The 15,299-nt window shown below is 40.0% G+C and overlaps 1 protein-coding gene across 1 annotated transcript in view; it reads left to right on the top strand.

The window, feature by feature from the left end:
• Positions 1 to 15,299, top strand: part of LRP1B (LDL receptor related protein 1B) — a 1,871,059-nt gene that overhangs the window by 1,797,811 nt on the left and 57,949 nt on the right. The window contains exons 81-83 of the mRNA XM_073545568.1: positions 3,762 to 3,935; positions 6,418 to 6,543; positions 9,282 to 9,446. Of these exons, the coding sequence (XP_073401669.1) occupies positions 3,762 to 3,935; positions 6,418 to 6,543; positions 9,282 to 9,446 (465 nt within the window). The remainder of the gene's footprint in view (positions 1 to 3,761; positions 3,936 to 6,417; positions 6,544 to 9,281; positions 9,447 to 15,299) is intronic.

Below are 15,299 nucleotides of genomic sequence, written 5' to 3'. Positions count from 1 at the left end.
GTGGAATTTAGCTCTACTTAAATTTTACAAAAATCCACACTTGCCAAAATGCCAAGATTTTTTGTTTTTCGCTTTCACTCAGATCCCGCAAGATAGCGGCTGCAGGCTGCCATTGATCTGATTCGTAAAGGGCTGTCAGAATGTCTTACAAAAAAGTCTTTATATTCTCTTTACCAATCACGTCTCTGACTTCTCCACTTCACACCATCACGTGTCGGGTCCTCGGGGCATCTTTTGATCATCATCACTTGCGCAGAAATCCTTGCGCCTTTCCCACCAGTCCATGAATTCCGGCATTAACGAGGCCAGGAAGAGCACGTGTAAGGTCACAGTTCATAGCGTGACGTCATGACACTGTAACCTTTCTCGCAAATGAGCAGAACCCTCCTGGTCTGTCATGCTAGGTTGGGACTTCCAGCTCTGATGAGGATTTCAGCGTGAATGGAAGAAGAAGATGTGGCGAGGACTGGATAAGTGATGGCAAGTTATGGAAGGGTTGGAGAATTGAGCAGAGAGGTGTATAAGGTTATTTTTAATTTTGTTTATACATCCCTTTTAATATCATCTGGGGTCTAGAGATATATTATATTTGCAGAGAGTAACTTCTCTTTCAACTAAATATCCCAGTAAATTCCATGTAAACAAGCAAATTCGAATTTTGGTCGAACGCTCGCCTTTACTTTATTGACAAAAAATGGAGCGGCGTCATCCATCAACAGCCACCACTAAGTTCCAACAGATCATTTTAGAACACTGTTCTCGGGATCAGAGGGCATCAATGTGTTCCTGGTGTTCTGCAAATTGTCACCAATGATACCTTAATGCCTATTTTATGGCAGACACTGTGAATAATCATAAGAGTGCTCAAAAACCGATGCAAATAAGATAAATGGAACTGTCACGGGGTCCTTCTCTGGTATCACACAATCAACATAGCAAGCGAAGAGTGAACATTTCCAAGACCTTTATTCAGGCAAAAATACGAAAAGGTCCATATTCAGTCCACCACACAAAGGATAAGATAGTCCAGAAACAGGATAAAATGTCCAGGGAAGCAAGATTCCAAAACTCTAGCACCAGAGGATAAAATGGGTCCTTCTCTCCGAAATGCAGTCTTTACATGATCCTGTCCACACCGGAACTGACTTGCCCAGCTCCTGTTCTTTCTCCACCCCCTTCCTTGTCCAGGGAAAGTCAAACAAGTTGGTGTGGTTTCCAGGCCCCCAGAGGAGAACAAAGGGCCTTAGGGATTAATGCACTACAGGGGGGTCATCAAGAGACAGATACAGTGAGGCTGTAGACTTACAATGTAATAAGAAAAACACTGTGAAAATAACTGAAATAGAAAAATAGGAATATACAAAAAATGACATCCTCATAGCATATCACACCATCACAGGAACAATGGCATCGGCATTCTCAGTTCGAATTTTCCTGTCACAAAGCTGAGAATGCCGTTATTCCATTTATATCACATTGGTCCATGCGGTACCATGTCGGCTTTAGCATGAGTTAGCTATGCTGCTCCATGTTCCATTTGTTGTACTTTTTTGGTGTTTTTAAAATATGTCTGTTTTTGGCGTATAATATGTTGTTAATAAAGATAATTATTTCTCTATTTTTTTTTCGGAGATATTTTGCACGTGCCTTTATTTCGTGCTGCTGAACCTTCTTCTCTTTTGACTGTCACCAAAGATACTTTGCCAAGTTTGAAATAAACTTACCGACATGTCTACGGCATGTATACTCATTCTTGTGAACGGCAAGGCCTTAAAGGGTTTTTTCACTACGTTAACAGATATTCTCAGTGGTGCACAGGGTGGGATAAAAAAAAATCTTATTTTCACCTCCTGGACCAAAACCGTTCTTGGCACTCTTTTTTTTTTTTTTGTAGCCCGTCTATTTCAGGCATCAACATCAATGGGGCATGAAGTGACGGCAGCCTTCATGTTCTCTCTAAGTGAAAAAATGTGGAGACTGCAGTTGATCAATGGCTGAGAAATGACTGCAGGGGTGACCTGACTTATGAATCTAGAAATAAAATACATCCTACTCCCAAATATGCACAGGCTCTGCTTCTGTGACCTACTAATATCATGTGAAATGGTTCATTGGGCTGTGTTAGGTGACTATTATAAAAAAAAGTCTTCGATCAATATTCAATTATACTATTTGCTGTGTAGCATGTTGCTTACTGGTTTCCTTCTGGTTTCCTAATTCCACGTCTGTTAGTCTTGTAAGTATATTCAGTAACCACAGAAAGCTTCCAGAGCAATATAATAAATAGAAGAAAAGGAGGAGGGGGATGCAGCTGCAGTATCTATTGTCTTTGGAGGGGGTGGGCAGAAGACTCAGTGATATGTTTCGCTGAGAAAATTCATCAAAGCAGGAAATTCCCACCCACTTATCAAACTTGAGTTACCACAGTCACAGTAAAGTTATGCCACTTCTTAATATAGGAGAAAATAAAGACTATCCAGCTTCCAATTCAAAATCCAAGATTGTATTAAAAATGTAAGCACTTTATTATCAAACTTAAAATGTGGCATGAAAAAGAAATCATATATAGAAAAACACACCGACAATCTGGAGGTGTGAGGGGGATATGTGGAACAAATACCAACACCAGACGCGTTTCGAACGCAACCTGTGTTCTTAAACTTGGCTTGGATGGTTTGGTTTCAAACCAAGTTTAAGAATGCAGGTTGAGTTCGAAACGCGTCTGGTATTAGTTCCCCATGTCCCCCCTCACACTTCTGGATTGCCAGTGTGTTTTTTCATATATTTTTACTTTTTGTTGCCATATTTTAACTTTGATAATAAAATACTTACAATATGCTCTTGGACTTTTGAATTGGAAGCTGAATCATCTTTCTTTTCTCCTGTTAAGTTGAGCGCCTTGCAGTGGCGTGGATCGCAGGCATCCACACTAAAAGAATCTGGCCTCTTTTTCCTTTATTTTTTTTTAATATACTTTGGATTGTATTACTATTTTAAGTAACTGTTTGCCAACAGTGAATGAAAATTTACACCAACCTGTTAATGAGAGTTTGCTAAAGTTACATCAAGGGGCAGGAACGCTAAATCACAGCAATTAAAGAGTTTTGGGGGGAATTTTTCCAAATGTAACCAAGAGCAGGGAGTGTTAAAAAATTAAGACTTTTAAGAATTTTATTACTTAAACCTTGGATACTGCTCTGATATTATGTGTCTGTCCAGCAGCCAATCACTGGCTTCATCTGTGACATATGTATGTATTGCATGTGACTGCTGAAGCCAGTGATTGGCTGCAGTGGTGATGGGAATGATCAACAAGTTGTCATCAGAGCAGGATATGCAGGAACCACCAGAATCGGCACTGGAGCTACTCTTTCTTTGCATGTCACATTAAGTATGGACCTATTTTTCCTGCTTTCCATGCAAGAGGGAAAATTCCAAAATACTGCTAGATAAACCGGAATAGGATGAAAATAATGAAAAACAAAATAAATAAAATTCAATATTTTTCAATAAAGTACCAAGTTAGGGATACACTCCTGTTCTACAAACACAAGAGGATATAGAAGTGTAGACCTTGAAGGTCTCAACATCTGAAGCAGGTTGTTCTCCGGGAGGTTATAAAACATAATGGAGTGACGGCCGAGTTGTAAAACATTTTACCAAACATCCACATACATCATACTCTGGTCAGAGCCCCGTCCGGATTTATGTTCCTAATAAACAGCTCCGGTGGCTGAATTATTTCTCTTCTTCTCCCTAAGGACTGATGTACCCTCACAGAATCGATATATTTGAGGACTATATTTATGGAGCTGGTCTAAAAAATGGTGCATTTAGGATACAGAAGTTTGGGAATGGCGCCATGGAGTATCTAAACCTAAATGTGGAAAAAGCAAAAAGCGTCCTAATTGCGCATCACTACAAGCAGCCTTATTGTAAGTATTGCTATTATAGGGAAGCAAAAACCTGAGTAGATCTGTGTGGTTATTATTTACAGGCTACATGTCAGGCATGAAGCCAGGAGGGTAAAAGACCACGTGGCCCAAGTGGCACCATGCAGCTTTTTGTTTGCACAATTTTCTGACCATAGCTGCTAAGAAATGTTTTTAGAAGGTTCCCTTGAAAATAAAACAACAGCATGTAATCTTAGTGACTGATTTATTAAGACTCGCATTATACACATCAGTCTTTATGAAGGGATATGGTGGGACTTAACTAATACTCCACATCTTCTTGTTGGCATGTGCCTATATGCACATTTACAGAAATGCTACTCAAGTCAGGGACTGAAGTTACAAATCTGGCAAAAGTTACTAAAGTCCCGTGACTTTTGATGAATTTGACAGGTGAGCGCCGCCACGTCCCATACCACCCATGTTTCGTCTACCTTGGCAGAGCTGTCCGGGACAGGCAAGAAAACTCTATGAAAAGTCACAAGTTTTGCACAACTTTACGTTGTACAAACATTTAGCGAATTTTCAGAAAACTGGTAAAAACACTTTAATGAATCGTCCTCTTAGCATTGTGAATTGCAAGAATCAGACGTAATCTGTGGATGAACCTGACAGCAAATGTTGCATTCTGCTGTAGCGCTCCCACAGGATTAAGGAAGCATAACATGGAAGAACAATTAATAGTGATGAGCCATCTATGTTATGCACAGGCTGGTTCTTTTTTTTAAACTCCTTAAAGCTCCTATGTACAGAATATGCTTGCAAGGGGCAATATTTTAGGTGTTTGGTACTTAGGAAGAGTCACTTAGTCACTGTGCCCTGAATAGGGTATTAAGATAGTAGGAAAGTGAACTGAATCTTGCAAGATTATCTCTGTACATATGGCACCCAACGGAACAGTGGAGCTATGCAAGAAGGCCATATGGTTCTATATAAGACCTTAAAGACTAACCGTCATTTTATTTATTTTGATTTTTTGTAAATCAATAGTACACTCAACTTTATAATATATCCCATCCTTTCTCCTCCTGGACTGATCTTTCATTCTTAAAACTCTCAATTAATTTGTAAAATCTGTGCAGACTGTCTATCACTACGTCTCACACGGGAAAAGCCTGTTTAACATTATTTGGGTGCGTGTTTTTTCACACTGTATGTTGCTGAAAGCTTATGATTGGTTGTTGTCATGCAGGGGACAAATTACAAGCCCCAAAAGTCAAATCTATGGCAACGCCCAGTGTTGGGCATATACAGTTAGGTCCATATATATTTGGACAGACACAACATTTTTCTAGTTTTGGTTCTAGACATTACCACAATGAATTTTAAACAAAACAATTCAGATGCAGTTGAAGTTCAGACTTTCAGCTTTCATTTGAGGGTATCCACATTAAAATTGGATGAAGGGTTTAGGAGTTTCAGCTCCTTAACATGTGCCACCCTGTTTTTAAAGGCACCAAAAGTAATTGGACAGATTAAATAATTGTAAATAAAATGTTCATTTCTAGTACTTGGTTGAAAAGTGTCTTGCACCGTGCAGTGAACCCTCTGTATTTACTTTCATGCAGTCTTCTCTTTATGGTAGAGTTGGATATTGATACGCCTACCTCCTGGAGAGTGTTGGTCACTTGGTTGGCTGTTGTGAAGGGGTTTCTCTTAACCATGGAGATTATTCTGTGATCATCCACCACTGTTGTCTTCCGGGGGCGCCCAGGTCTTTTTGCATTGATGAGTTCACCAGTGCTTTCTTTCTTTCTCAGGATGTACCAAACTGTAGATTTTGCCACTCCTAATGTTGTAGCAATTTCTCGGATGGGTTTTTTCTGTTTTTGCAGCTTAAGGATGGCTTGTTTCACCTGCATGGAGAGCTCCTTTGACCGCATGTTTCCTTCACAGCAAAACCTTACAAATGCAAGCACCACACCTCCAATCAACTCCAGACCTTTTATCTTCTTAATTGAGAATGACATAATGAAGGGATTGCCCACACCTTTCCATGAAATAGCCTTGGAGTCAATTGTCCAATTACTTTTGGTCCCTTTAAAAACTGGGTGGCACATGTTAAGGAGCTGAAACTCCTAAACCCTTCATCCAATTTTAATGTGGATACCCTCAAATGAAAGCTGAAAGTCTGAATTGTTTTGTTTAAAATTCATTGTGGTAATGTGTAGAACCAAAATTAGAAAATGTTGTCTCTGTCCAAATATATATGGACCTAACTGTAAATTATAGCCTAAACTTTAAAGATAATATCTTTGCAACAGAGAAGAGAAACTATTCGCTATCCCGTTATATGGCCAGGATAACACGCTCAATCAGGTGGAAGATTCTTTTTAAGAGGTTCAAAGTGGTTTCTTCATCTGTGGTAGAAGGAAGCTGAATTCGGAAAAAGCTGGCAACGTTTCTTTGCTCTGTTTGGAATTCTATCTCTTATAATGACTGTTTTTTTTTTCTTTCCTGACAGTGCCGAATCCGTGTCTGGATTTAAAATGTGACTTCATCTGTTTGCTCAACCCCACAGGGGCAACCTGTGGGTGTCCAGAAGGAAAAGTTTTAATTAATGGATCATGTTCAGACCCAAATTATGCAGGTTAGGGTTAATGCTTTAATTATTATCTGTAATTAATTCCCATGCAGTCTTGTTGGTTCTTGCATCAGTTTCCCTGAATTACAAGTATAAAATGAAATTTTTGGTGCAGTTGATGGAGAATAATTGGATAAGTGGTTCCATGGCAATATTATGAATATGTGTGCACTTCACATGTACACAAATGGTAGTAGTTCATAGTAAAGACCTACCGAACAACCCCGACGGGAGTTATCTTGGCAGCAAATTTTGACTTTCACAAAACCTTTTTCATAAACAGCGAGAATTAGAAAAAAAAGACTGAATTGAATTTTCAGTTTATATATATTTTTTATTACATAAGATAACATTCTATAACCAGAGCTTTAAAAGAGATGTCTGAACAAAAAATAAATGTGTATTACATAAAATGCCGGTATATCCTTACCGGCACCATAGAGGACATAGCCTTTATGGAGACACATGTAGTCCATATAGCTCCATACTATGCAACCATAAGTGTTCTGAAATATTAGTACAGGAAAAATATATATCTTTGTACTGTGTTAGCCAGTAGATAGAAAAATATTAATATTTGAGAGTCCCCAGTGGTTAACACCTTTTAAAAGCTACCTGAACAGATGGTAACAAATTGCAAGATTTCAAAACTACTTAATTCTCTTCACCAGGCATAGAATAACACAAAATCTGAAGAGTCACATATTTATACACAAGAGGACACAGGAATAATGCAATAGATAAGACAAGTACACCACCTTAGATGTGATGCAGCTGAAAGTGTTTGGGATCTTGTAGTCCTGATGTGAGTTGGCGGAGCTTTATCTTGTCCGTGGTCATTATAAATGGGCCAGTTTTATATTATTTCGGTTGAAGGGAAAGGTTCCTGTAGCTATCGAAGAGAACAGAGACCTTCTGACATTGATACTTCTTACATTTGGGGGCTGCCTAAAACACAGAAGTGTGGGATGTGGAAATATAGATTACAATTGGGCATCTTTTTTGTAATAAAGGTTACAGTTTTTGTGCCACTCCCCTTAGCACCTCCAGATTTGGATTATACGTGATTACTAGAGGCACCCAGTTGCTTTCTTGCTTAGTTTTATAATGTAGGAGATGATTCCTTGACATTCTGGTGACTCTTGTACTTTAGTTTTCAGTTGTTCTTGGATGGTAGCCCTGGTTCAAAAAAGTCTTTCTGGCGCCACCAAGGTGTTTGTCTCTATCCATTGGGTTGGAACATGTAGGATTGTATCTGATGGCTTAGCTGTAGGCTATAGAGTTTTTTATGTGTTTTGGATGGAAACTGTTCCATCTAAGGTATGTTGGACAATGAATTAGCTACGTGTACAGGGACATCTCTATTTAATTGTTCTGTAGCTTCATGACGGTGTCCACAAAGTTAATTTCAGCACAGGAGTAGTTGAGTGTTAAGTTGATGGTGGGATGAAATTGCTTAAACTGATGGAATGTTTTTAGCTGTTGCTCAGACTCTGTCCAGATGATTAAAATATCGTCAATGTAACGGCGATAGGCCAGAGGCCTGATGGGACATGAGGACCAAAAGTCACTTTCAAGCTTGGCCATGAAAAGATTTGCATAATGTGGAGCCATTTTACTTCTCATTTCTGTACCAGTCTCTTGTAGCGATACAGTGTGTTGTTACAACAGTCATTCTCACCCACAACTACTTCGAATTTGATAAGCATCAATTCTTGAATTTTCCATGAATAATTTGCAGGCATTTAATCCATCTGGGTGTTGGATATTAGAGTACAAAGGTTCCACATCCATGGTGGACAGGATGGTTCCTTCTGGTAGAGGACCTATTGCTGCTACTTTATTAATTAGGTCAGTTGTGTCCTGACACTACATAGCTGGGTGTCTCCTTTACCAGGGGTTTAAGAACACCCTCTACCCATCCAGAAACTTGCTCAGTAATGGTGCCCACTTTACTGATGCCTGATGCAGAGACCTAAATAGTCTCGAAAGCTTGCAATTTGTTACCATCTTTTCAGTTAGCTATTAAAAAGTGTCAACCATGGAAGACTCTCAAATTTTAATATTTTTCAGAAATATTAGTGCTTCTTCCCAGTAACATGTGAAGAATTTTGCCCTGATCCATAGATTATCTCCTCCAATGGAGATAGTCTTGATTTCAGAATCCAACCAAAAGAAACCTAGTTTAAAATCAAAGGCTTTATGCAGTATAGTAGAGAAAAATGCTATCATAGCTGCCAAAAGCCCCAGAATTGCCAGAAATGTCCAGTTTTTTGGAAACCATTTTAGAAAGGAAGGGGGTCCTGAAAACACTACCCAATGTGAGCATTTTTTTGCCTGTTTTATCGGTGATCATGGGGGTAATGGGATGTTCCCATGTCCAACCGAGTGTAAACTGAAAGGTCCCAAAGAGTAATGTTGGTAAGTACGTAAAATAGTAGCTCTATGAGGTTGGAATCGCACATATGCAGTTAATGTAGATCTTTTTGGTGTAGTTTTTGATGCCGTTGAGTGAAAACTAAATCTAAGAGTAGATTAAAATAAAATGAAAATTCTAAAGAAAGATTTTTTTCCTTCTTGTTCCTGTTGGATCTACTTTTGTCAAAAAAGTGCATGTGTGTTTCCACCCATACAGTTCAGAGTTTTTCTACCCCAGTACTCTTTATGCATTGTCAGCTCCAGCATTTCATATCATATGTTGTGTAGAACTTGATACAATGCATTTTCTTTTGGTCACACCATAGATGACTTATGCAAACTGACTTGCGAAAATGGAGGCAGATGCATTATCAATGAGAAGGGCATTCTAAGATGCCATTGCTGGCCCAGTTTCTCAGGAGAGCGATGCGAAATGAACCACTGTAGCAATTACTGCCTGAACGGAGGAACCTGTACGGCGTCCGCTCTAGGTAAATATTTATTAGAATTAAGAGCAACGTCTTCTTCCAAACTTGTGGCGTTCTGTTCACTTCTTGTTCTCATGTTCCCGGAGTTATTTACTCCCGGTTACTGATACAAATTGTTTCCCCGACAGAATTTTTTTCTCGCCAACTATAAGGGGGAAAAAAGAGCACTTAACATCCATTATGGCAAACTTGACTTTACTTTGTGAGTCCGTTCTTAATTCATCTTTCTTTAAGTGATGCGCTGTTATAAATAGAAATTTCCCATGTCTCTGAAGCTGGGTGCATTAATCTACCAATCTGTGGAAGTTTCTCCTGCTCCAGATGTACAGTAAGAGGGAATTACTTTGAGGGAGTAAGGTAACAGGTGGCGGGGAGGTTTTTTTTTAACTTCTGTACAACACACTGGTGACAAATTATGACAGGCGTATGAATCACAAACAGGCAGCGACTTTACGCCATGAATAATGCATTATTAATACCACTAGTCGGGCTTCATGGTCCACGAGATTCGAGGCTGTGTTGTTAAACAAGTGATATGTCATGTGTCTTACCGTACAGCCGCTCAGGACCAAGATGCCGTGTTCGGCGGTGAAGGAGTATGGAGACTGCACGCTAGAAGATGTTTCAATTGACTTGCAGTAGATACATATCTTTAGATGTGGACGCGGCTTTATTTTCTGGCCCTAATGCCCTCGGGGAGTCATATATAAGCACTGGATATTTGGATTTCCAGAAAACCAAAGATATATCTATATATAGATAGATAGATACTTATATTAAAGTTTTCTAAATCATTAAAAAGTTTTTGGAATCTTTGGGTAATGACAAGATCCATTTTTGTTTCCTTTATTTTTAATTACTTTTCACATCTACCCCAGTATAATATATCTATGATCAGGGACTACAGCTCTTCATTTGTCTAAGGCTAGGTGCAGACGACCGTGCATTGTCTCAGCAGAGAGAATCGGGTCGATTATGCAAATCTTACTCTGATCAAACTCTGATCATAGTATGATCCGATTTTCTCAGATGAGAAGATGGAGAAAAAAAATGACTCCATCTTCTGCATTGTGTCAATGCTTGGAAATAAGACTGCATGCAGATGTTATCCGAATGCAGTCAGATGGTTTTCACGCACTCCGACTTCTATGGCCAATGGTAATCCGAATATTCGATCAAACTCGGGCGATTATTTTCCTCGGGCCGGCTCAGTGTGAGAAAAAAATCGGTCATGTGCATGACCTTATAGCATAATATTGGTCCGGGAGACATCTGATGGTTTGTCGGATTGTACTTGGACTGAAAAAAACGGCCATGTGCACGAGCCCTTAAAGTTCATCTATTACTCATTCCCTTCATATGCATTTTTCACATGCGATTTTTTTTTCCGACTCTCAAAAGCCAATAGAGAAAAAAAAAGAAAAGTTTAACAACATTTCTAGACGCGCAATGAGGATGACTTTTCATTAAATCGCATCCACTTTCCTTGCACAGCTACATTTTCATTTTTTTTTTAATTTTTGGCAGCAGATTTTCTGAAAAAAAAGCAACATTTTACGCTAAGCGCGAAAAAAATATGTATAGTTATTGTATCTCCTTTATACAAATGAAGCACAAATTGGCTCCAAAAAGTGACTCTGTTTTAGCATGAATATGAATTCACACCTGTAACATAATCATTTGCACATCACAGACCCCGATTGGTAAAGAGAATAGGAGATTGAATGTTAATAATACAAAAATCAATTTGCGTTTGAGTAAGTGAATAATTATGTTTACACTTCTGTCGCCTCTGGCCCGTGAATATAACGAGGCTGGAGGTGAACGAGATTATAAACTTGTCAGCCACAATTCATCAGTGATTAATCAGCAATACAAGAATATGGATTCACTCCCCGTACATGCAGCCTCCCAGATACCGTGACTCCGGAAAGATCTGAAAAATAATGGGGGCTTTCATATCAGATACTACGGAGGCTGGCAGAGCTGAAGGAGTCTTTGATACTACATTGTTTGATTATTAAGAAATCGTTAATCAGTGAGATATTGCAGCCGTATTCACACTAGGTATACATAGTACAGCTGCTTATATGTCCGCTTTCACCTTTCCTCTTGACTTGATATGTCCCAAGATATGTGACACGTAATGACCAACCATGTTTTTGCCATACACTGTTGGGAGATGTCTATCAGAGATGACAATATTGATTCAATGTTAAAGGGAATCTGTCACCCCTTTTTTCGAATATGAGCTGCCGGCAAAAACAGTGTAACCTGAAAGATAAGAAAAAAGAGTTAGATTATACTCACCTGGGGGGGTGGTCCGGTCTGATTGGTGTCACGGTTCGGTCCGGCGCCTCCTTTCTTTTAACGATAACATCCTCTTCAGCCTCTTCTTCCCTTCCCGTCGCGACTCCTGCGCAGGCGCCCTGCTCTACCCTGTTGAGGGCAGAGAAGAGTCCTGCAGCGCGCAGGCACCAGGAGAGGTCTGGCACCTGCGCACTGCAGTATTCTGCTCTGCCCTCAACAGGGCACAGCAGTACGCCTGCACCGGAGCCACGACAGGAAGGAAAGTAGAGGACGGCATCGTACGAAGATGGAAGGCGCCGGACCGGACCGCAGCACTTATAGGACCTGACCGCCCCCCCGGTGAGTATAATCTAACTCTTTTTTGCTTATCTTTCAGGTTACATCGGGGGCTTATCTACAGCATTACAGAATGCTGTAGATAAGCCCCTGATGTTTGTGCCGGCAGCTCATATTCGAAAAAAGGGATGACAGATTCCCTTTAATCGAATACATCTCAAATCTTAGGAAATTCATTGGATCCTCTGAATTCGGGCAGCACGGAGGCTCAGTGGTTAGCACTGTTGCTTTGCAGTGCTGGGGTCCTGGGTTTAAATCCCACCAAGGACAACATCTGCATGGAGTTTGAATGTTCTCCCCGAGTTTACTGTTTCTTCCTTCCCACACTTCAAAGACAGACTGATAAGGAATCTAGATTGAGCCCCAATGGGGACAGTGCTGATCTATCTGTAAAGCGCTGCAGAATTATTTGATTCACACAAACAATGCCCACTAAGATGAAGCTTACATAAGCCAGAGAAAGGCTCACATGACATGACTTAAATTGTAACTGTGTGAACTTTCCCATAATGTTTTGTAGCTATGACATCACATAATAAGGAGTGGCTGTCATAACCCATATAAAAGCCAAGTCAGGGAATTCAGCAGCTATTTTGTATTGAACTTGGATTGTGAGAAGCTATAGAGATAGAAAAAAAAAAGAAAACACTGTATAAACATTGCAGATAGTGTATGACAGGACTGCATTGAAAAACAACTATCATCTGTTTATCCAGAGCCATTTTTGCTGAGGTTACTTAGACATTACAAATGTTATGTTTGAGCTAAAGACCTTAAAATATGCCCAATATAGAACCAAAACAACCCAGAGTGTTACACTCATGAATTCAAGGAAATTAATGGCTTTGCCATGATGTAACTGATTGATTTGGTCCAAATTAAGTGTTTGTGGAAATTTCAAATGATTTACTCATCTTTATTGTTTATGCTATATGTATCTATATGTTGCCACCAAGTGGCTGTGCTTTGAATTGCAGCCTGTCGATAATCATGCTGGCGTGTCGCGATAATGTGTTAGTGAGGGAAAATGGAAGTCCTTAATGAAACCTGTTCAAAGCTAAACATACTCACATATTAATGTTTGTTGACATCTTGACTAGTGAGGAGCAAATTGAATTCAGAAGTTTCGGCTCAACTTCACCTGGGAAATTCGATTTATGATGAAAGAAAGCTGTGGTGATAGGATAGGCCAATGTCAGGCTTAGGACAGTTGAACATAAGTGTTTAATACACTTTGGGGTATGGAAAGTGCATAATTAACGTCTTTTTGGGACCATTTTTTATTTTAATTAATTTTTGGAGATTCACTCATTTTTAGTTCCAGAAGGGGCAATCGGAAGTTGCCTGTACTTTACATATATTTTCAGTTTATTCACAAAAACTCATTATAGCTAAAGATGGACATACACATTTTCCCTGCACAGATGGATGGTGGACCCTACAAATGATTTCTGGGGTTTAATAATCCTTCTCTTGTTCTAGTGCTGTTCCTTTGGACACTAGGACGGCCCCCGCAGAGCCGTAGTTATACCCCTGTTTTTGTCTGGAAGTTTAGATTTGTTGACTAGCCTTACTTTCTTGTAAGCATTGACTTTTTAATATATATCGAATTTTATTTAAGTCCGTCATCCTCCTTATCCAGTAATAGGATGTAAGTTCCCTAATTTTCTTGCTATGATATCATTAAATTTGAGTCCAATATTACCGGCTTTATTAGCTTTTTTACACCCGCACAAATGTTAAACTGCTCTGCAAATCCCAGTGGCAAGGCACATATTGTCGCTATGTTCTCCATGAAGACCTTTGGCGAATTCCTCGCCATCGGTTTGGGGCAGCTTTAATTAAAATTTATAAGTTTATGACAGTTGTATTGAACCACAATAATTGAACCAGGAAATGTCATCAGTTAATTAAATGCACACTTCTGAGAGATATAATTAAAACTTTAGATTTAGTCAAGAAAGTTCTTGAGCAAACCAAATTAATAAGATTTCATCAGTAATGAGCGGTAACGTTATTACAGTTTGCGGAATGAGTTTTTACCCCTGCAGAATCAGAATGAAAAAAAATGGCCTTTTTTTTCTCTCTTAATTATATAGGACTGTAATAAGTTAATCATTTAAAAAAATCACTAACATTACAAAAGATATTGTTACATAATTATTAATAAAGGACTGGGAACCGCAGTAGAAACTGAATCAATGCAGGAACAGATGCTAAAATCAGCAAAAAAGGGTAATTCCCATTACCACAGTTTTTGTTTCCAAAGGAGGCGTTTTCCATTACCAGTTCTATACTGATTTAAGGAGTTATTCCTGTTTCAGGAATATCTGTCTGCCTCTCTTTCCTCCCTTCTCCATAGAATTTTGGAACACCAGAATTGTCCCTATTTTTGCTTACATTTCATCTAGAGCTACATCATATGTTCACACAAGTACTGTAACAACCCTGCCGGCATCAATGCATGGCCTCCCATCCCCTACACACCAACTTGCTCACTGCTCCGGGCAATGCTGTAAGTTCTGTCTGCTGCCGGCTCCATGATGTGTGCCTCTTGCTTCCTGCCTGCTCTCTGCATGCTTCCTGGCTGTGTATAGGGGGGCGGTGTCGGCACTCTCTGGTTCTTATGGAATCAGTGTTCCCCTGCCTAATGTGCCCCTGGCCAATTACCAAGAGGCCTCTAGTATTTAGGGCAGCTGCACCCGGTGGAAGCTGCCCGAGCAACTCCTTTACGCAATTAGTGTCTTGCTACTAAGTTGCCAGGTCCTGCCCTGTGTTTCACCTTCTCTGGAGGCTTGATTCCTAGTCCTGTATCTTGTACCTGTCCTTCTGGCCTCCAGGAGAATCAATATCCTGGTCTCTGTGTCCATGTTCCTAGTCTTGCCTTGTACCTGTCCATCTGCCCTCCAGGAGGCAGTATATCTGGGCCTCTGTGTCTGTGTTCTTGTACCTTGTTTTGTTCCATTACCTTCTTAACTCGGTCCTACCTCTGTCTGTCAATCTCCTTGTCTGTGGCGCCTTTCCCTGCTGTATCTGTACTTGTGTCCTCTCTGACAGCTTGTGCTCCGCACTCTTGCGGTTTTGCCTGCTCCGCACTCTTGCGGCTCTGCCTGTGCTCCGCAATCTTGTGGCTCTGCTTGTGCTCCGTACCCTTGCGGCTCTGCTTGTGCTCTGCACCCTTGCGGCTCTGCCAGTGCTCTGTACTACTGC

The sequence above is a fragment of the Dendrobates tinctorius genome, unplaced genomic scaffold (assembly GCF_039654945.1).
Source record: "Dendrobates tinctorius isolate UK_male_01 unplaced genomic scaffold, ASM3965494v1 ptg000143l, whole genome shotgun sequence".
Taxonomy (NCBI): domain Eukaryota; kingdom Metazoa; phylum Chordata; class Amphibia; order Anura; family Dendrobatidae; genus Dendrobates; species Dendrobates tinctorius.
Note: the sequence above shows the minus strand (reverse complement) of the source record. Positions and strands in the feature narration are given on the sequence as shown.